Raw genomic sequence first — 21,271 nt, 5'->3', positions numbered from 1 at the left:
ATACCACTGTGCATCGGTAGGTAAGTATAAAAAGTTACAGAATTGCGGTACTGAACAAAAAATCTTTAAAAGTTGTTATATACACCTAAGTGCTTTAATTCAAAAATTATCTTCAATATTTATCCTTTAAAAAATATTAACCAACAAGAAAGTAACTGAATAGTAAAATATACCAAAATGGTGGGGGTGTTCCCGAAAGACTAAACTAATGGCCTAATTTTGTATCTTCAAAAGTTTCCGTTTGGAACAAAAAATAAAAATTTTATAAAACGAAACAATACTTGCGTTTCAAGTCAAGTTTGTGATGTGGTATCAAGTTTGAAAATATCGTTTTTTTATCAACTTTCTGCCAAATAAAATAAATTATTTTTATTTATTTTACAACAAATTAAATTTGTTGAAACAATTTTGAAATGTTTGTTTGTTTTTTACATTTATTTTGAAAACACATTTCTTTGTTATATTTTTTATGCATAAAAAAAATCATTCTCATACGAATGTTTTTTCTTTGAGAATTGAAAAATCAATTAAAAATGTATTGAAAGAAAAAAATCACCAGTTTTGGTTTTGATATTTCAAGTTCATGGGATCGTTAGAAAATTTTTTTTTAAAAAACGTTTCGTTCGTCTTATAGAATTAGAGCATATTACTGTTTAATAACACGAATTTGTGTGATTTCTATTCAATAATGTAGTTACATGCAATTTGAATTGACTGCATTTTTATCTATTCTATTGTTTTCTAATAAAAATCATAATTTTCATAAAAATTTAACCTAGCCCAATAAGCATTTGTACTGGTATTCAAGTTGAAAGCAAGTATAATTCAAGCTTTGAATTATAGTCAAGCAATTGAATTACAATTTCATTACACTTTATTTCAATAGCATTCTCCAGTAAAAAGGAAACATATATTCAAGCCATATGTTTTTTGTTTGAAATATATAGTTTTTTCAAATATTTTTCATGTTTAAAACATACATAATTACATTTGCACATGAATGAAATAAACAAGATTGCGCCATCGCTCTCTTAAAAAAATTCTCTTAAGCTCAATGACGTCAACATTGACCTAAACTGATTGTATTATATGAAAATTGTATGTGATTTATAATGGAAAAGTCAATAATTATGTTTAAAAGTTATTTACGTTTAATAAAACAAAATGTATTTTAGGTTTTATGTTATTAGACATATTTTACTTTTAGTTCATGATTTTGATTTTTTATTATTATCTTAAATATAAATAGGCCACACGTTTTTTTGTGGTACACTTTTAAGTATGTTATTGTCCACCAATATTGATGAAACATATACGGTTTAAAAGGTTATTTTCTCTAGATTTGCAGAACATATTTTTTTTTAATTCTTTCCATAAAAGTGGTCGAATTTCGGCCACCAGGCGATCCTAGTTATTATTATTGCAATTTTTGACTACACACCACATTTTAATTTTTAATTAATTGTTTTATTTATTTTTCACTATTTGTTTTGAATCTTCATATAAAAAGTAAGTATTTTACATTCAAAACATAAGAAAAGGGTCACTGTTGACGTTACGAAAAAAGAGTAAAAGAGTACACTGAAATAACGGAATTGTCGATGGCGCAATCTTGTTTATTTCATTCATGACATTTGCATTCAATTCAGATTCCAACAAAATTTTAATGTGCTTGAATTTTTGGGGCTTTGGTGCTAATATACAAAATAATAATATAAACGTTTACTTACCATTGCTTTTATTATTCTCCACCTGCGCTTTTATGCAAACAGAATCCCGATTATTGTTATAAAATTGTGTTTATTCACTACTGTAATACCAAAAGCTGCTACATACATCTACTTCTGATATCGGTTCTGAAATTTAATAAAAAATAATTATATGTATCAACATGCAGTTACATATTGAGATAATCATACTCACTCCTTTACCAAAAACGCGTTATATTTTAAACTGGCATTTTATCCTCCATTATAATAAAGCAAGGATCTTGGAAATTTAGAAGTTTTAAATAAATACATAGCCACAGATATCAATCACGACATTTCCAAATCCTTCAATTAGCATTTAAGATTTGGTGACCAAATCCTGATAATGTAAAATTTTCTATATTTTTCGGGTTTTCACGTATATTCCTTTTAAACCTTTTAATTTATCCCTTTACTATTGCACATCATTTATCAAGCACTCTCATTTTATACAACATTTTAATGTAAAATAATTAATTTTTGTTATATTTGTGATACTTTATTAAAAACTTTAATACATTTTGCACATATGGTTGCCATTTGACATTTTACTTAAATTTAAATTTTACACATAGCGGTTTGAGCCAGCTTATTTTCCTTATTTGTTATTAATATAAATGTAAATTATCCTTGCCGGTTAGGAGCTCTTCCTCCATTCAACTTCTTCCTAGCAGCAGTATTGCCAGCTAATAATTTCTTGAGATACTCCCTCTGATTATTAACTTTCTCACCTCTTTTCTGCATGACTTCGTTTCTATTCTTAACCAACTGTTGCCTCTTTTTGTTTTCTTTGGCTCTCTTTTCGATGGCTTCGCGCCTCTTTACGTTAGCCTGATGTTCTTTCACAACTACTTGTTTCGTTTGCTTAATTTCTTGTTGTTGTTTTTTAATTTGTTGACGTCTCTTTTGGTTTTCCTTTTCCAGCTTGTTATTTTGAGTGGGTTTCTTGGTAGCTGCAGCAGGTTTTTTAGTAGTTGCTGCTGGTTTATTTGCTGGAGGTTTGTTAGCTGGAGGACTGCCTGCTGAAGGTTTATCTGCTGGAGGTTTGTCTGCTGGAGGTTTATCTGCTGGAGGTTTGTCTGCTGGAGGTTTATCAGCTGGAGGACCATCTGCAGGAGGTTTGTCTGCTGGTGGTTCATCATCTGAAGGACCATCTGCTGGAGGTTTATCGGCAGGCGGACCATCCGCGGGAGGACCATCTGCTGGTGGTCCGTCTTCTGGAGGACCATCAGCTGGTGGTTCCTCAGCTAAAGCCATAGCCAATACGAGGCCAAAAAGAAAGATTGCAAACAATTTCATTATTGTTGTTAAGCTATAAACCAAATTAAGTCTGAAACTCAACTGTGAAATCTGAAATTTAAACTAGCTATTTATGGTAAAATTGTCAAATTTTCGAAAGCGAAAATAACAACTTGTAAAAATTTACTAAATATTATATTTATTTGTCTTTTTATTTGTATAGCTTTTGTCTTCTCTTCATATTAAATAAATATTTACATTGTTAAACAAGCTATAAGATTGGTAAAATTACACTTATGTAAACACTATTACAGTTGTTTTCAATAAAACGTAGATTGAAACTAATATATGTGTCTAAACGTATTAATTAATCTATAAACATACAATCATATAAAAAAACTATAATTATTCTAGTTTACAAATAAATATCTGGCAATTAGCAGGAGTTTAGAACATCTATTCGTAAATAAATACTAAAATAGTTGTTTATTTTAATAACCATTTTAGCAGCAACATTTTATTTCCCTCATAACCGATATTTATCCGATTAAATTTAATTTTTAAAAGTTTCCAGATAATATCGTTTTTTTCAAAATCCAGTTTCAACCAGTGATGAATCATAAGCTTCAAATACTCTTAAATGGAGTCCACATAGAACTTGTTTTAAACACTGAGATAATTACTATATTTGTCTCTACCACTTTTTTCTCAATGTAAAATTGTACCATTAAAACTTATTTTTATACCCTTCGCCATGTGTGGCAAGAGTATATATAAGATTGTCATTCGTTTGTAATTTCTACATTTTTCTATTGCGACCCCACAAAGTATATATATTCTGGATCGTTATAGATAGCGAAGTCGATATAGCCATGTCCGTCTATCCGTCAGTATGTTTAAACTTTCCGTAACCCCCAAACAACTTACATACATAATTCATACATCATTATATCGAAAATTCTTCCGGCTCGGGTGGTATAAAAAATCTACATAATCGGCCCATAAATGGCTGAGATATAAGGAAAAAACCAGGACAACTTCGATTTTTTACCTATTTTTGATCTATATCTGGATTACTAAGTCATTAATATAGACAATATGGATATCTAATGATAGATATTTCAAAGTCCATTTCAACGATGTATATAAGGCTATAGTAAAATGGACCTACAATGGGTCAAAATCGGAAAAAATATTTTTTAACTCGAATTTTTTTACATCAAAATTTTTTTTTTAAAAATTTTTTTTTTTAATTAAAATACAATTTGGAAAAAAAAATTTTTTACTTTTTTAAAAAAAAAAATAATTTTGTTTAATAATAACATTTAAAACAAAATATTTTTAAGTATAATTTGGTGAAGGGTATATAAGATTCGGCACATCCGAATATAGCTCTCCCACTTGTATAATATAAAATTAACTTTTTATTGGGAGTATGACTTAAAAATGAGGAATTTTTAAAAATGTTTAGCATTTATTTTAAAACATTTGTACAATATAAATTTATTCAAAGTATTGGCCATTGTTAGATATAAACTTTCCCTATATTTCTGGAAACATGTGGATTCCGAGCCGAAAGAAGAGCTCATATTTTGAGGCCAACAATGAATCAAGCCAATATCGGATACTCTGTTCAAAAGTGATGCATATCTCAAAGAGAGAATTCTGCTTCGATCAAAACAAAAAGGCCGGGCTTTACATAAGATCTCTTACGCTTCGGGTTATCGCAATGGATCCTTTTTCATTGCAAGTAATGATTTGGTGCAAATATGATTTTCTTTTAAAGAGTTCAAGCATCATTTGGACATGCAAAATCGAGTTTCAATGTATCTCGGCTCGGTACCCAATGTCCCTGCTTTTGGATGAATCCTGCTGCTGGCAAACATTTTGATATTGCTGCTTGAGTAGTTCACAATGATTTAACAAGCTCTTGCTCTTCCGTGTCAAAATAACATCTTCTGAACAGCACAAACCATCTCTCGCATGTTGAAACCGATGAAACACATTAGCGGCACTATTTTTGCAAATTAAAGAAGTAAAGCAACAATTTACATCATATAAATGCTTTGCGAGACAAACCCAGCATCGGGAAAATAGTTATTTTGTAATGTTTTTATACCCTTCACCATGATTGGCAAGGGTATATATAAGTTTCTCATTCCGTTTGTAATTTCTACGTTTTTCATTTGCGATCCCACAAAGTATATATATTCTGAATCCTATAGATAGCAGAGTCGATATAGCCATGTCCGTCTGTGTGTTGAAATCAACTTTCTGAAGCCCCCAAATAACTTACACACGAATAATACACGAATAATACATCAATATCTCCGATATTCTTCCGGCTCGGCTACTATTTAAAATCTAGAAAATCGGTCCACAAATTGCTGAGATATAAGGAAAAAACCAGGACAAACCTCGATTTTTGACGTATTTTTGACCCATATCTGGATTACTAAATCATTAATATAGACAATATGGATATCTAATGATAGATATTTCAAAGACCTGTGCAACGACGTATATAAGAAAAGAAAAATATTTTTTAACCCGAATTTTTTTTGTTCACTAAATAAATATTAAAAACAAAAATTTAAAAACTAAAAAAAAAAAATTTTTAAATTCAAAAAAAAATTATTAAATTTAAAAAAAAAAAAATTAAATTTAAAAAAACAAAAAATATAGCTCTCTTACTTGTTTTTAGTTAAAAACGACTTAATCACAACTTTAGTTAATTTTTGCAAAAAGGTATTTGTATTAGGAAAAGTAAAACCAGAAATAATAAGGTTGCGACTTTAAGGTATGTAATGAAAATATGAAGAATTTTTATCGACTCCAATAATAACTTTTTATCAATGGCTTCAGAAATCTCATACAAATTAATTCGTTTTCAAATTTAAAGAAATATCTAGCCTATTACCAATCCAAATAATAACAACTCTCAACATTATTTTATTAAAATGTAAGCCTGCTTAAACAGGTAATTTATTGGTTAATAAAAATCTAAAAAAAAATGTATTTAAAGTAATTTGTACAATAATTGTTTAACCCTGTCTGTTAGCATTTTGCTTCTTCAGCAAAGCATCCAACCTTTTCTTTTCGGCTAAAGCCTTCTTTATCTCGGCTTGTAATTTATTCATATTGTTCTCTTGAATTTTGAAATTCTCATCTTGTTTCTTGATATATGCCAACTGATTCTTGCGGACGGCCTCTTGTTTCTTAATTATGGCCAATTGATTTTTCTTAACAGTTTCTTGCTTCTTCCTTTTTTCCAATTGTTGCTTTTTAATAGCTTGTTGCTCCTTCAAAATAGCCATCTGCTTTTTCTTGATTTCTTCGCGCTTCTTGTTTAGTTCTTGTTCGCTAGGTTGCTTATTAGGTTTTTTGGTGGTTCCTGCAGGTTTCTTAGTAGTTCCCGCTGGTTTCTTAGTAGTTGGTTTGTCGGAGCCGCCATCAGCTGGGGGAGATGGTTTATCATCTTTGGGGGGACCGTCTGCAGGGGGGCCACCAGCTGGCTTTTCGTCGTCTTTAGGTGGACCATCAGCAGGAGGACCATCAGCTGGCTTTTCGTCGTCTTTAGGTGGACCATCAGCAGGAGGACCATCAGCAGGCTTTTCGTCATCTTTAGGTGGATCATCAGCTGGGGGAGCATCGCCTGTTTCCTCGGCAATAGTCATAGCCAATACAAGGCCAAGAACAAAAAGTGTTAGCAACTTCATCTTTATCTTTAGTATCTAAGTATTTTCAGTTTCGTACTAAATTTTAATCTAAATTCAATGAACTCTTGAATTCGACTATAAATCTTTGCAATTAATCTAACTATTTATGGTAAAATTTTGTAATATTTGTTTCAGAAGTAAATATAATCATGTGTAAGAAATTATTGATATAAAATACACAGCAATACTTTGTCGTTCTATGTAAATATTTGTTTAGCTGTTGTCTGTTTTCGACAAATATTTATTTGATTGTACAGGTAATCAAAATTTGTTGTCTTAATATAAAAATTAAACAATTCTATTGAGTTACAGTTGTTTTTTAATATTAATGATGGCGTTATACTGTAACTAAAACCATAGTAAAAATATCTTAGTGAAATTGAAAATTGATCTCTCACCAATACTTAATTTTTATTTCCCAAATTTGTATTTACATAAATCACAAAGTATTTGGAACAACTTATCATTAATGGCAAGTCCATCCCATTATTGCATGAAAATAGTCCTCCAACATTGTTTGATATTTTAATGTGGCAACAATTTTCATCGAAGACGTAATGGAATCCAATTAAACTCCGACATGGAATGGTGTAACTTGCTGTAAGACAACGCATTTTTAGCTTTGCACTAAACACTCTCTTGTAGATCATGAAATGTGAAAATAAATAGTTTTAAAATAATGGCCTCTGTCCGTCTATTTAACATTCATTGTACTATCAAAAATCACACTTTTGTTAAATGTGAAAGAAGTAACTTTTAAGTCATTTGAATGTCCAAAATCATCCATTTATCTGATTCGTATTAATTCTATATCCGAGAAACTATTCTGAATCAGTTGGCATTAGTTCCAGTTGTAACACGTTATTTTTCACCTTAATATGGCCATATTCTAGGAGGGTGACTAACACAAAATCACTAGTTCCGTTTTGGATATTATAATACTGGTGTACAAATTATGTTTCTATTTGCAATCAAATTTGTTAAAAACTCCTTGATAAATTGTCAAACTTTGCGACAATTGGACAAGTGAAGTGCTTTGTCTTATTTTCACATTGCAAGCAATCAATATTTGAATATGGTTGCTAATTTTGCGATCCGGAGTAGAACAGTAGAACGATATTCCATAACAATTACATTGGTAAACGCAAGCAAAACATGCTTGCTTTGGTTTGTCGTTTATCGAAGATCAAAGTTCAAATCTTATGTATCAATTTTAACTTTTTTAATGCAATATTGATCCTTTTCTAATGAATACAGAATAATGAACCATAAAATTTTTCCAAATAGTTTTCGGTATTGTATATTTCCAGAACCCCCATGATACCATTCTAAATTTTATATACGTTTTTAATCGTACTATGGCTCTTATTTAAGTAAAATCTATGGAAAATGAAAGTTCGTTTTCTTGGGGAATCCTTAGAAATTGAGATATTCATTGACTAAGTACGACATTTTATGATATATCAAATCCAATTTCTAGGAATACACTTTTATTTATTACAGTTTAAAGAGTATACTGAATAATATGTTTAGACACTTACAAGTCATAATTGCATTTTCAGCCACGATAAAGCCTCTTAGAAATATTCAGATTTTGTCAAATTTATTACTCATTCTGTCCTTGCTGAGATCCTCAGCGTTTTTCTTTTTATACATTAATTTTTTTCAGCTAAAGACTTTTTATATCGCCCTCTACTTTCATTAGTTTTTCATATTTAGAACCTGTATAGTTTTTCATATTTAGAACCTGTATTCTATTAAGAGATTGTTTTTCACTCTTTGCTTTTTATTTTAATATTGCATTGTTACCATTTGAAAATGTCCAGTATTCTGGCTAAGTTGAGTTTTAAACCTGTTCGAGATCCCTTTACTATACAGAGAAAGGCCCTAAAGACCGAATTTTCCACTTGAGCCTACAAAATTTTAGATGTAGTGACAAAAATTTGCTAGTAGTACTCAATCCAAACATTCGATTATTCAATTGATAACTATAATAATTTGGTTGGCACAACGAATCTGTTTTCTCTGTTTAACAGCAAAATACGGATTTTTTTAAATCCTTTTCCATCGGCATCAAATATAAATCAGCCAATTATAAGCTTATAATAATTCTTCTTACTCTCATCAACACGAAATCTGGTTATGCGTTAACTAATAGTTATACTGTCGGTTAAAGATAATTTTGTATGAAAACTGTATTAGTTAACACATAACCAGACTTGGTGTTACTGGGGGTTAATAAATTAAATATTTTGGTTACAAATTATAAAACCATTATATTTATTTATGTATTTGTAAAATTGTAAACAATGACAAAAATTAAAAAAATATATGTTTTACAATCTTATCCTCTGTTACCGCTATTCAACTTCTTCCTAGCAGCAGCATTGTAAGCTAATAATTTCTTGAGATACTCCCTCTGATTATTAACCTTCTCACTTCTTTTCTGCATGACTTCGTTTCTCTGCTTAATCAAATCTTGCCTCTTCTTATTTTCCTCGGCTCTCTTTTCAATGGCTTCGCGCCTCTTGAGATTAGCCTGATGCTCCTTTGCAACCAATTCTTTAGTTTGTTTGATTTCTTCTTGTTGTTTTTTAATTTGTTGACGTCTCTTTTCGTTTTCCTTTTGTAGGTTGTTATTTTGAGCGGGTTTCTTGGTAGTGGCAGCAGGTTTTTTAGTAGGGGCTGGTGAATCATCTTTAGGGGGACTGTCTGCTGGAGGTTTATCTCCTGAGGGTTTATCAGCTGGAGGACTATCTGTTGGTGGTTTGTCTGCTGGGGGCTTATCATCTGAAGGACCATCTGTTGGAGGTTTGTCAGCTGGCTCTTTATCATCAGGAGGACCATCTGCTGGAGGTTTATCTGCTGGTTCTTTATCGTCAGGAGGACCATCTGCTGGTGGTTCCTCTGGTGGAGGACCATCACCTGCTGGTTCCTCCGCTAAGGCCATAGCCAAAACGAGGCCAAACAGAAAAATAGCAAACAATTTCATGATTCCCTTACTAGTTAGTTGTAAATCTAATTGAATCTTAAATTCAACTGTAAATTATAAAATTGTAACTACGTATTTATGCTATAATTTTGCTACAATAATTTTCATAGATTTGTTAATAATGTAAGAATTGACGCAAATAAACAACTAAATATTTATATTCCTATTTGCGTACATGTGCCTTTTATTTCAGAATATACAAATATTAACATTAATAGAAATTCATTTACACTTTTTACAAAAGCATACAAATTATACATACATATGTATTTAAAATCTAAACTTTATGTTGCTTAACAGAAATATCATTGTTTTCTTTAAATACACAGTGAATTTTTGTAATTAAAACATGAACGGAAACTTGCTTTTTAAAACAAATATTTGTTATTTAAGCTACCAAATATGTTATTGTTTAATAAACTTTTTGTAGAAAGAAAGACAATTAATACAGTTTAAAATTCAATATATCAAAATAATTAGAACTTGGTTGGAGAGTCACTCTTTTTTACAGAACTGCTTACATTTTTCTACCATCTTTGAAACGAGCTCGAAATATTAAAAAACAGGTTACGAATTGTTTTGATCAAAAATTAAATTTCCTCGAAATACGCCAATTCCAAATGGCTCTTCACTGATTGGATTTGGATTTTTATTCACACCATCTAAAAAGATGAGGGGTGTATTGATTTTGACACTCCGTTTGTAACTTATCTAAATATTTGTCGCAGACCCACATGGGTCTGGATCCTCATAAGTTTCTAAGATGATCTAGGTATGTCCGTCCGTCTGTCAGTTGAAAACACGAAAGGAGCTAGCTGGATGACATTCTCCACAAATACTCTCTGTTAAACATGTTTTCTACCAACTCCTGCGAGAATCGGTCCATAATTAACCCCCCGTATAACCCATATTTCAGAAAAGTATTTATATTATCCCATATTGATGGTGGGTATATAAGATTCGGTGCAGTCGAATATCTTACTTGCATTTATTATAATCGTAAATTTTATTTTTGTTAATATCGATAAAACCTTTATGAAAATGTAAAATTTTGCAGACATGTCTAATGTTGCAAAACATCATGGTCTCGAGTCCTGTAGAATTTTCAAAGCTTTACACAAACTGCATTAGTTTTCTTCTATGTCCCGAGAATTATTTTATAATCCTGGCTTTTTCCAAGATCTTATTTAACATGCAATATTTGTTTATTTGTTTGAATATTTGTAAGCTTTTCAGGTAACAATTTTTAACTGAATTTTTAACCAGTTCTCGTGGCCCGAACTGTTTTAAAATTCGAAATAAATTTAGAAAATTCGAAGTTATATATCGACAAAGGTTTAAAGCTTTAGAAACCTTCTCTGCATCATGCATAAAGCTGCTGATAATGAAATATTATGTTCAAAAAATCGAAATTAAATTCAAAGCTGTTAAAATAATCTCTAAATTATGAGGATTCTTGAAAAAGAAGTTCAAGTTTTTTTTGAGTCCAATTTCTTACATTTTACAATTTTAAAAAACAATTAAAAAAATTAATAAATTTTAAAAACATGTTCGAAAATTCGAATATAAATTCGAAATATGTACTCAAAGTGTTCTAAAAGAAGAAAATAATTAATTAATTAAAAAAAAACAGTTTTAAAACAAGCTTTTATTTAAGTGCTCTAAAAATAAATTTTTATTATTAATTTTTTTGTCCCACTTTTTGTTAAAAAGGTTCTAGTCACAACTATTGTTAAGTCTTCCAAAAAGATGTTTGTTTTAGGAAATGTAAAACCATAAATAATAAGGGCAAAATTGCGACTTTAGGGTATTTGATGAAAAGCGTTCCTTTCAAAAGAACTGATTTGAAAAAATGTTAAGAATTTTTATCGACTGCAAATATAATTTATTCAACCAAATGAATGTGATACAAATTAATTCGTTTCCGAACACGATTTTAAGCACATATCTATTTATTTTCAATTTAAAGAAATAATCAGTTTATTACCAATCCAAATAATAACAACTCTCAACATTATTTTATTAAAATGTATGCCTGCTTAAACAGGTAATTTATTGGTTCATAAAAAATTAAAAAAAAATCAATTTAAAGTAATTTGTACAATAACTTTTTAACCCTGTCTGTTAGCATTTTGCTTCTTCAGCAAAGCATCCAACCTTTTCTTTTCGGCTAAAGCCTTCTTTATCTCAGCTTGTAGTTTATTCATATTGTTCTCTTGAATTTTGAAGTTCTCATCCTGTTTCTTGATATATGCCAATTGATTCTTGCGGACGGCCTCTTGTTTCTTAATTATGGCCAATTGATTTTTCTTAACAGTCTCTTGCTTCTTCCTTTTTTCCAGTTGTTGCTTTTTAATAGCTTGTTGCTCCTTCAAAATAGCCATTTGCTTTTTCTTGATTTCTTCGCGCTGCTTGTTTAGTTCTTGTTCGCTAGGTTGCTTATTAGGTTTTTTGGTGGTTCCTGCAGGTTTCTTAGTAGTTCCCGCTGGTTTCTTAGTAGTTGGTTTGTCGGAGCCGCCATCAGCTGGGGGAGATGGTTTATCATCTTTGGGGGGGCCGTCAGCAGGGGGGCCACCAGCTGGCTTTTCGTCGTCTTTAGGTGGACCATCAGCAGGAGGACCATCAGCTGGCTTTTCGTCGTCTTTAGGTGGACCATCAGCAGGAGGACCATCAGCAGGCTTTTCGTCATCTTTAGGTGGATCATCAGCTGGGGGAGCATCGCCTGTTTCCTCGGCAATAGTCATAGCCAATACAAGGCCAAGAACAAAAAGTGTTAGCAACTTCATCTTTATCTTTAGTATCTAAGTATTTTCAGTTTCGTACTAAATTTTAATCTAAATTCAATGAACTCTTGAATTCGACTATAAATCTTTGCAATTAATCTAACTATTTATGGTAAAATTTTGTAATATTTATTTCAGATGCAAATAAAAACATGTGTAATAAGATACGTAGTAGTATTTTGTAGTTATATGTACATATTTGTTTAGTTGTTGTCTGTTTTCGACAAATATTTATTTGATTTCTTGCACAGTTAATAAAAATTTGTTGTTTTAATATAGACATTAAACTATTCTATTGAATTACAATTGTTTTTAATACTAATGATGACTTTTTATGTTTTTCAGTAACTAAAACCATGCTATATTGTTCATACATGTTAGTGAAATTGAAAATTGAGCCTATGGTTGCTGGTCATAGAGGTTTCTAAACAAACTTAATTTATAATCAAAAATCACCAAATATTTGGATCCACTTATCACTGATGTCGAGTACATCCTATTCTTGAAAGAAAATATTCTTTGAAAATTGATTGATATTGTAATATGGAGATAATTTTCATCGAAGACGAAATGGAGTCCAGTATAATTGCTAATTTTGCGATCCGAAGTAGTGGAAATCCGTAGAACCATTTTCCGAAACAATTACATTTGTAAACGCCAAACAAAACTAGCTTGCTTTGATTTATATTTTATCTAGGTTCAAAGTTCAAATATTATACATCAATTTCAATGGAATACATCTTTTTAAACGCTTTACTGTACCTTAGTTTCAAAATATTTTCCTAAAAATCCCTTTCTATTGAACACAGAATATTGAACCAAAAAATGCTGCTTGATCAAAAAACTTCTCAGAAAGATATCTTCCATTTTCTAAATATTTTCCTGTATTGTATAGTTAACAACACATACAATTTCCTGTATTGTATAGTTAACAACACATCTAAGCAATGATATTTTAAAAAACATATCCCTAAATTGTGTACATTAGTCTTTTAATTATACATACATTTATAAAGATAAATTCATCAAAATCACTACAATTTCACTATTGACAAGTCACAAGGCACAAAACCATATCCTTTCTTTTTTACGTTGAAAATTAATTGAATACTAATAAGTGAGAGGTTGAAATAAGATTTAGCACTTTTTAACCCATTTGTGACCAATTATAATTTTGAAAAAAAAAATTTAATTAAATAATTTATTATTAATGTGCTAATATTTCACACTCAACACTTTTCAAGATTTCGTTTTATTCTTATTTTAAAGTCTGTATTAAAAAAAAATGTATAACTTAAAATATAAATTTTTGAGGTAATAATTAGCTTAAATAATGTAAATTTTGCATTAAACGGGCGAGTTATGGTAAAATAAATTGATTGCAAATATTTCCCAACATATTGGATTAATTTCGGTTTTTAAAATATTTCAATATTTCGTTTTATTCTTAATTGAAGTCTGTATTAAAAATTAGAACCAAAAAACGTTTATGACCAAAAAAAAAAAATATATATTTTTTGGGTAATAATTTGCTTAAAAATGTTTAATTTTTCATAAAACGGGCAAGTTATTGTAAAGTAAATTGATTGGAAATATTTTCCACCATATTGCTCTAATTTCGGGTTTATATACTTTTCTCAACACGTTTAACCATTTTGTCTATATAAAAATAATAATAATAAAAATGGTTAAAATATATCTAATATTTAAGATTTAACTTCTGACATATAAAATATATATCATCAACTATAATCTAAATAAGAAATATTTTATTATTTTCTTTATTTAACTAAAAAATCTGTTGGATAAGCATATACCAACATGATAGAAATATATATTTTTTTTTAATTTACGAAAAATATTTTATTTTCGTTTCATCGCGGGTTAACGTGTAGTAGGTTTTTCAAAAAACAGAAGTCCAAATAAGTATATTTCAAGTGATTACTTTAACATTGCAGTACCAAAAATGTCATCGCAATATTTGAGTTTTGGCCATAAATTGTGTATTTCTAGACCTATGTGCAAGGTTAAGATAGATATACATAAGACATTTTTAAAATTTAATATATAAATGTTAGATATAATTTACAAAAAGTGTTATAAAATTATAGAAATAATATTATAATATGATAAAAATCTTTGGAAAATGAAAGATCACTTCCTTGAGCTATCCTTAGTCCTTGAGATATTCTTCGACTTAGGACGCTATATTATGTTTTGATGTGAATTTCTACAAACAAATTTTAAATTTCTAGTTTTTAGAACCAAACTCTTATTTATTATAGTTTAAAGAGCACAATGAATAATGTATTTAGAGCCTAAATGTAGTGTCTAACTTTTAGACACGTACCAGATATAATTGGATTTTCAGCCACACTACAGGCGCCATTAGTAATCTCCAGATTTTGTCAAAGTTGTTACTCATTCTGTCCTTGCCGAGTTCCAGCAGAATTTTTCTTTTTTTATTGATTTTGTTTCAGTTAAAGCCTTTTTATATATTGACCTCTTGTCATTTCAATCGGCTCTATATATGTTTTTTCATATTTAGTACCTATCTTCTACGAAGAACTTGATATTTTACTCTTAGGTTTATATTTTAATATTGCCTTATTACCATTTGAAAATGTTCAGCTGTTTCTCCTTCACTGTCTTGGCCCTTCTTGGCTAGTCATTTTTTATATGCAGCCGGACTCTTAATTTGTTTACCCTTATTGGAGCAGCATTTCTATTTGAACCACCAGCTGCTGAAGGTAAATCCTTAAGTATATGTGATTCTATTAAAGATAAATATCTAGCTTAGTTGAGTTTTAAACCAAAAAAATCTATGGTTTATGTTTGTTAGTTCGATATCCCTTGACTACAAAGAGAAAGGCCCTAAAGAACAAATTTTCCACTTCAGCCTGCAAAATTTTAGGTGGAGTTGCTCCAACTGTAGTTAACCTTTATCAACCAAATCTATTTTACTAGTAGTATAAATCAATCTGAACATTCGAATATTCAATTACCAACTAATTTAACAGAAAATACGGTTTTCATCAAAATATCCAATCTATTTCTTAAATTATTTTCTATCAGCACCAAAATTATGAGCTTTTCATAGTAATTCTTCTTAATAAATTAAATATTTTGTTGGGTACAAATTATAAAACTTTTATATTTAATTATGCATTTGTAAAATTGTAAACAATGAATGACAATGATATTATCTATTAAAAAAAATATATATTTTATAAATTTATCCTCTGTTACCGGCATTCAACTTCTTCCTAGCAGCAGCATTGTAAGCCAACAATTTCTTGAGATACTCCCTCTGATTATTAACCTTCTCACTTCTTTTCTGCATGACTTCGTTTCTCTGCTTAATCAAATCTTGCCTCTTCTTATTTTCCTCAGCTCTCTTTTCAATGGCTTCGCGCCTCTTTAGATTAGCCTGATGCTCCTTCGCAACCAATTCTTTAGTTTGTTTGATTTCTTCTTGTTGTTTTTTAATTTGTTGACGTCTCTTTTCGTTTTCCTTTTGTAGGTTGTTACTTTGAGCGGGTTTCTTGGTAGTGGCAGCAGGCTTTTTAGTTGGGGCTGGTGAATCATCTTTAGGGGGACTGTCTGCTGGAGGTTTATCTCCTGAGGGTTTATCAGCTGGAGGACTATCTGTTGGTGGTTTGTCTGCTGGGGGCTTATCATCTGAAGGACCATCTGTTGGAGGTTTGTCAGCAGGCTCTTTATCATCAGGAGGACCATCTGCTGGAGGTTTATCTGCTGGTTCTTTATCGTCAGGAGGACCATCTGCTGGGGGTTCCTCTGGTGGAGGACCATCACCTGCTGGTTCCTCCGCTAAAGCCATAGCCAAAACGAGGCCAAACAGAAAAATAGCAAACAATTTCATGATTCCCTTACTAGTTAGTTGTAAATCTAATTGAATCTTAAATTCAACTGTAAATTATAAAATTGTAACTACGTATTTATGGTATAATTTTGCTAGAATAATTTTCATAGATTTATTTATAATGTAAGAATTGACGCAAATAAATAACTAAATATTTAGTTATTTATTTGCGTCAATTCTTACATTATTTGCGTACATGTGCCTTTTATTTCAGAATATACAAATATTAACATTAATAGAAATTCATTTACACTTTTTACAAAAGCATTCAAATTATACATACATAGATACATATGTATTTAAAATCTAAAATTTATGTTGCTTAACATAAATATACAAATTAGGCATTGTTTTCTTTAAAAAACACATTGAATATTTTAATATTTGTAATTAAAACATGAACGGAAACTTGCTTTTTAAAACAAATATTTGTTATTTAAGTTATTGTTTGTTAAACTTTTTGTAGAAACAAAGATTATTGTATCCAGTTTAAAATTTAATATATCAGAAAAATTAGAACTTGGTTTGAGAGTCACTCTTTTTTACAGAACTGCTTATATGTTTCTACCATCTTTGAAACGAGTGCGAAATATTAAAAAATAGGCTACGAAATGTTTTTTTTGATTAAAAATTTAATTTCCTTGAAATACGCCAATTCCAAATAGCTCTTCACGGATTGGATTTGGATTTTTATACAAACCATCCAAAATGATGAGGGGTGTATTGATTTTGGCACTCCGTTTGTAACTTATCTGAACATTCGTCGCAAACCCACATTAGTAATTATATTCTCGGTCCTCATAACATTCTAAGACGATTTAGCTATGTCCGTTCGTGTGTCTGTTGAAAACACGAAAGGAGCTATCTGGCTGACATTATCCACAAATACTCTCTGTTTATACGGTTTGTTGGAAAAAAAAAATGTGGATGTATGATGCCACATAGCCTCCATACAAATGTCCCCCGGAATATTGTTTGAGCAGTCAAAAATATGTTGGTTATGCGGAAATCCTGATCAAATTTTTCATAAATTAGTTCTAAGTACTCTGAAACTATACTGTAAAGTATGATGAAAATAGTGCAATATTTGTTCCTAGTTCCCTACAAGGTTCCCCCTAGTAAATGACTTGAACATTCATAATTATCTTATAACAACTAATGTCGCGAAGAAACTGGACATACACATGTTTTCTACCAACTTCTGCGAGGATCGGTCCTTAATTAACCCTACCCCTATATTAGAAAAATATTTATATTTTCACATATTGATGTTGGGAATATAAGATATGTATGTCGAATATCTTATTTGCTAATTCTCATTTAGCATTTATTAGAATCGTAAAATTTATTTTTGTTAATTTCGTAAAAAAAATTTGAAAATTAAATGTCTAGAGTTGCATTATTGTCTCGAACTGTAGAATTTTCAAAGCTTAACACTAATTTCATTAGTTTATTTTTATGTCTAGAGAACAATTGTATAATCCTGGCATTTATTTATTTGTTTATTTGTTTGTACGTTTTTTTAATAAAAAATTTTAGTTGATTTTTGAAGCAGTTCTCGTTGCACGAACTGTTTTAAAATTCGAAATAAATTTCAAAAATTCGAAGTTATTTTCGACAAATGTTTAAAGCTTCAAAAACTTTCTCTTGATCATGCATAAACCTGCTGATAATGAAATATTATGTTCAAAAAATCGAAATTAAATTCAAAGCTGTTAAAATAATCTCTAAATTTTGAGGATTCTTGAAAAATTAGTTAAAGTTTTATTTGAGACCAATTTCTTACATTTTACAATTAAAAAAAAATCATCAATTTTAAAGTACTTCCAATGTAGTTTCAAAATATAAGCTCAAAACATTCGAAGTATGTATTCAAGGTGCTCTAAAAAGAAGAAAATAATTAATTAATCAATAAATTTGTTTTTAACAAGCTTTTATTTAAATGGTCTAAAAATACATTTTTAAATGTTCTTTTTATTATTATTTTTTTTTAACTATTTTAAAATTTGTCACACTTTTTGTTAAAAAGGTCCTAATCACAACTATTGTTAACTTTTCCATAAATATATTTGTTTTGCCAAAACTAATAAGGGCAAAATTGCAACTTTATGGTATGTGATGAAAAGCATTCCATGCAAAACAACCGATTTGAAGAAATTTCAAGAATTTTGATCGACTGCAAACATAATATTTTAATCAATTGCTTTAGAAATGTGATACAAATTAATTGGTTTCCGAACTCGATTTTAAGCACATAACTGTTTATTTTAAATTTAAATAAATATCCAGTCTATTACCAATGCAAATAATAACAACTCTCAACATTATTTTATTAAAATGTAAGCCTGCTTAAACAGGTAATTTATTGGTTCATAAAAAGTAAAAAAGAAATCAATTTAAAGTAATTTGTACAATAATTGTTTAACCCTGTCTGTTAGCATTTTGTTTCTTCAGCAAAGCATCCAACCTTTTCTTTTCGGCTAAAGCCTTCTTTATCTCGGCCTGTAGTTTATTCATATTGTTCTCTTGAATTTTGAAGTTCTCATCCTGTTTCTTGATATATGCCAATTGATTCTTGCGGACGGCCTCTTGTTTCTTAATTATGGCCAATTGATTTTTCTTAACAGTCTCTTGCTTCTTCCTTTTTTCCAGTTGTTGCTTTTTAATAGCTTGTTGCTCCTTCAAAATAGCCATTTGCTTTTTCTTGATTTCTTCGCGCTGCTTGTTTAGTTCTTGTTCGCTAGGTTGCTTATTAGGTTTTTTGGTGGTTCCTGCAGGTTTCTTAGTAGTTCCCGCTGGTTTCTTAGTAGTTGGTTTGTCGGAGCCGCCATCAGCTGGGGGAGATGGTTTATCGTCTTTTGGGGGGCCGTCAGCAGGGGGGCCACCAGCTGGCTTTTCGTCATCTTTTGGCGGACCATCAGCAGGAGGACCATCAGCTGGCTTTTCGTCATCTTTAGGTGGACCATCAGCAGGAGGACCATCAGCAGGCTTTTCGTCATCTTTAGGTGGATCATCAGCTGGGGGAGCATCGCCTGTTTCCTCGGCAATAGTCATAGCCAATACAAGGCCAAGAACAAAAAGTGTTAGAAACTTCATCTTTATCTTTAGTATCTAATTATTTTCAGTTTCGTACTAAATTTTAATCTAAATTCAATGAACTCTTGAATTCGACTATAAATCTTTGCAATTAATCTAACTATTTATGGTAAAACTTTGTAATATTTGTTTCAGAAGTAAAAATAATCATGTGTAAGAAATTATTGATTTAAAATAAATAGCAATACTTTGTCGTTCTATGTAAATATTTGTTTAGTTGTTGTCTGTTTTCGACAAATATTTATTTGATTTCTTGTATAAGTAATCAAAATTTGTTGTTTTAATATAGACATTAAAAAATTATGTTGAATTACAGTTGTTTTTTAATATTAATGATGGTGTTTTTATTTATTATTGTTTGACGTCATTAAAACTGTAGCAAATTGAAAATTGAGCTATTGGTGCTGGTCATACATTCCAAATTTGTATCTACATAACTATTTGGAACCACTTATCACTGATGTCATGTCCATCCCATTCTTCCAACATTGTTTTATATTTTCATCGAAGATGAAATGGAGTTCAATTAAACTTCGACATGGTGTCCCTTGCTATAAAATAACTAATTTTATTTAGTAACAAATCGACTCATCCAAAAATTGGCTTTGCATAAGCACTGTTAAAATTACAACCGCCGACTCAGAATTTCGGTAGTAATTTTTAAAAATAGCTTATTTATATCATAAAATCTGATACCATGAAATTAAGATAGATTTAAAACAACGTCATGTAACCGACTGCTTAACTTACTTTGTACTCTCGAAGTTCTAAGTTCTTCCTTTGCTAAATGTGAATGTCTAAAACCAATCATTTATCGGATTCATACACTGAGAAAACAGATTCGTGATAGCAACCGAATTTGTTGCCAATCGAATGATTCGGTTGCACACATAGAATTTCTCAGTTCTAACAACAGAAAGTCAGTTGATAAAGAAGAATTTCAGTTGAGGCAACCAAACTTTAGTTGCCCCTTCCAAAATATTGTAGCCACAACTGTAAAATTCGGTCACTAAGACAGAATCATTCGTTTGGCAACAAATTCGGTTGCTATCACGAATCTGTTTTCTCTGTGTATGAATTCTATATCCCGGTAGATTTTTTCTGAATCATTTGGGAGAGGACTGGGGATATTGTCATTTCATTTTTAACACATATTTGCCGCAGTCAAATATTCAGGGTCCTCATAATATTCTATATGTCTGTTGAAAAAATGATAAGCACCAAACAAAAGGAACTTTTCAACAAACACTCTCTGTTTATAAGATTTCTTTGGTACTGAAAATGGGCAATATCGGTCCATGATTTTACCTAGCCCCCATACAAATTTCGCCTGGAATACTGTTTTAGCAGTCATAAATACTTTGATTATGCGGTAATCCTGATAAAAATTTTGCACAAATTAATTTAAACTCTGAAATTATAAATACTGTAAAATATAAACAAATCGAAAATTGTACCTAGTGCCCATTGAACATTCATAATTGTTTTATAATAATTAATATCGTTATAAAATTGGACATACACAAGTTCTATTTGAACTTAAATATTTCTACCAAATTTGTGAAGATAATTGAAAATACCCCCCATATCAGAAAATATTTTTTTATCAATAAATAATTAACGCTCGAATATAAATATTAACATAAATATCGACATAAGTGGTTTAAAGTTTTCACTCTATAAATTCTGTACAGTGCGGAACATAACTGATTCAAGTCCCCATAGAAGGCCGAAACCATATAGTGATGATGGGTATACAAGATTCGGCACATCCGAATACAACACTGTGTTTACTTTAAAATTGACAATCC

At 30.2% G+C, this 21,271-nt stretch overlaps 4 protein-coding genes across 4 annotated transcripts; all 4 read right to left on the bottom strand.

Annotated features, from left to right (window-relative positions):
* Positions 1-2,372: 2,372 nt before the first annotated feature.
* On the bottom strand, positions 2,373-3,005 carry LOC135958321 (uncharacterized). The gene has a single exon (XM_065509224.1). It carries the CDS (start codon positions 3,003-3,005, stop codon positions 2,373-2,375), a length of 633 nt encoding a protein of 210 aa, XP_065365296.1.
* Positions 3,006-6,031: 3,026 nt separating this feature from the next.
* LOC135958320 (transient receptor potential protein-like) lies at positions 6,032-6,706 on the bottom strand. The gene has a single exon (XM_065509223.1). It carries the CDS (start codon positions 6,704-6,706, stop codon positions 6,032-6,034), a length of 675 nt encoding a protein of 224 aa, XP_065365295.1.
* Positions 6,707-11,809: 5,103 nt separating this feature from the next.
* Positions 11,810-12,484, bottom strand: LOC135958319 (transient receptor potential protein-like). The gene has a single exon (XM_065509221.1). It carries the CDS (start codon positions 12,482-12,484, stop codon positions 11,810-11,812), a length of 675 nt encoding a protein of 224 aa, XP_065365293.1.
* Positions 12,485-18,785: 6,301 nt separating this feature from the next.
* On the bottom strand, positions 18,786-19,460 carry LOC135958318 (transient receptor potential protein-like). The gene has a single exon (XM_065509220.1). The coding sequence runs from the start codon at positions 19,458-19,460 to the stop codon at positions 18,786-18,788; it is 675 nt and encodes a 224-aa protein (XP_065365292.1).
* Between the last annotated feature and the right edge of the window lie 1,811 nt (positions 19,461-21,271).

The sequence above is a fragment of the Calliphora vicina genome, chromosome 4, assembly GCF_958450345.1.
Source record: "Calliphora vicina chromosome 4, idCalVici1.1, whole genome shotgun sequence".
Lineage (NCBI taxonomy): Eukaryota > Metazoa > Arthropoda > Insecta > Diptera > Calliphoridae > Calliphora > Calliphora vicina.
The sequence above is the reverse complement of the archived record's forward strand: the minus strand, read 5'-3'. Positions and strand labels throughout refer to the sequence as shown.

Bases quoted from the DNA above. Each gene is read 5' to 3' on its own strand.
- LOC135958318 (XM_065509220.1), bottom strand. From the start codon at position 19,460: ATGAAGTTTCTAACACTTTTTGTTCTTGGCCTTGTATTGGCTATGACT.
- LOC135958319 (XM_065509221.1), bottom strand. From the start codon at position 12,484: ATGAAGTTGCTAACACTTTTTGTTCTTGGCCTTGTATTGGCTATGACT.
- LOC135958321 (XM_065509224.1), bottom strand. From the start codon at position 3,005: ATGGCTTTAGCTGAGGAACCACCAGCTGATGGTCCTCCAGAAGACGGA.
- LOC135958320 (XM_065509223.1), bottom strand. From the start codon at position 6,706: ATGAAGTTGCTAACACTTTTTGTTCTTGGCCTTGTATTGGCTATGACT.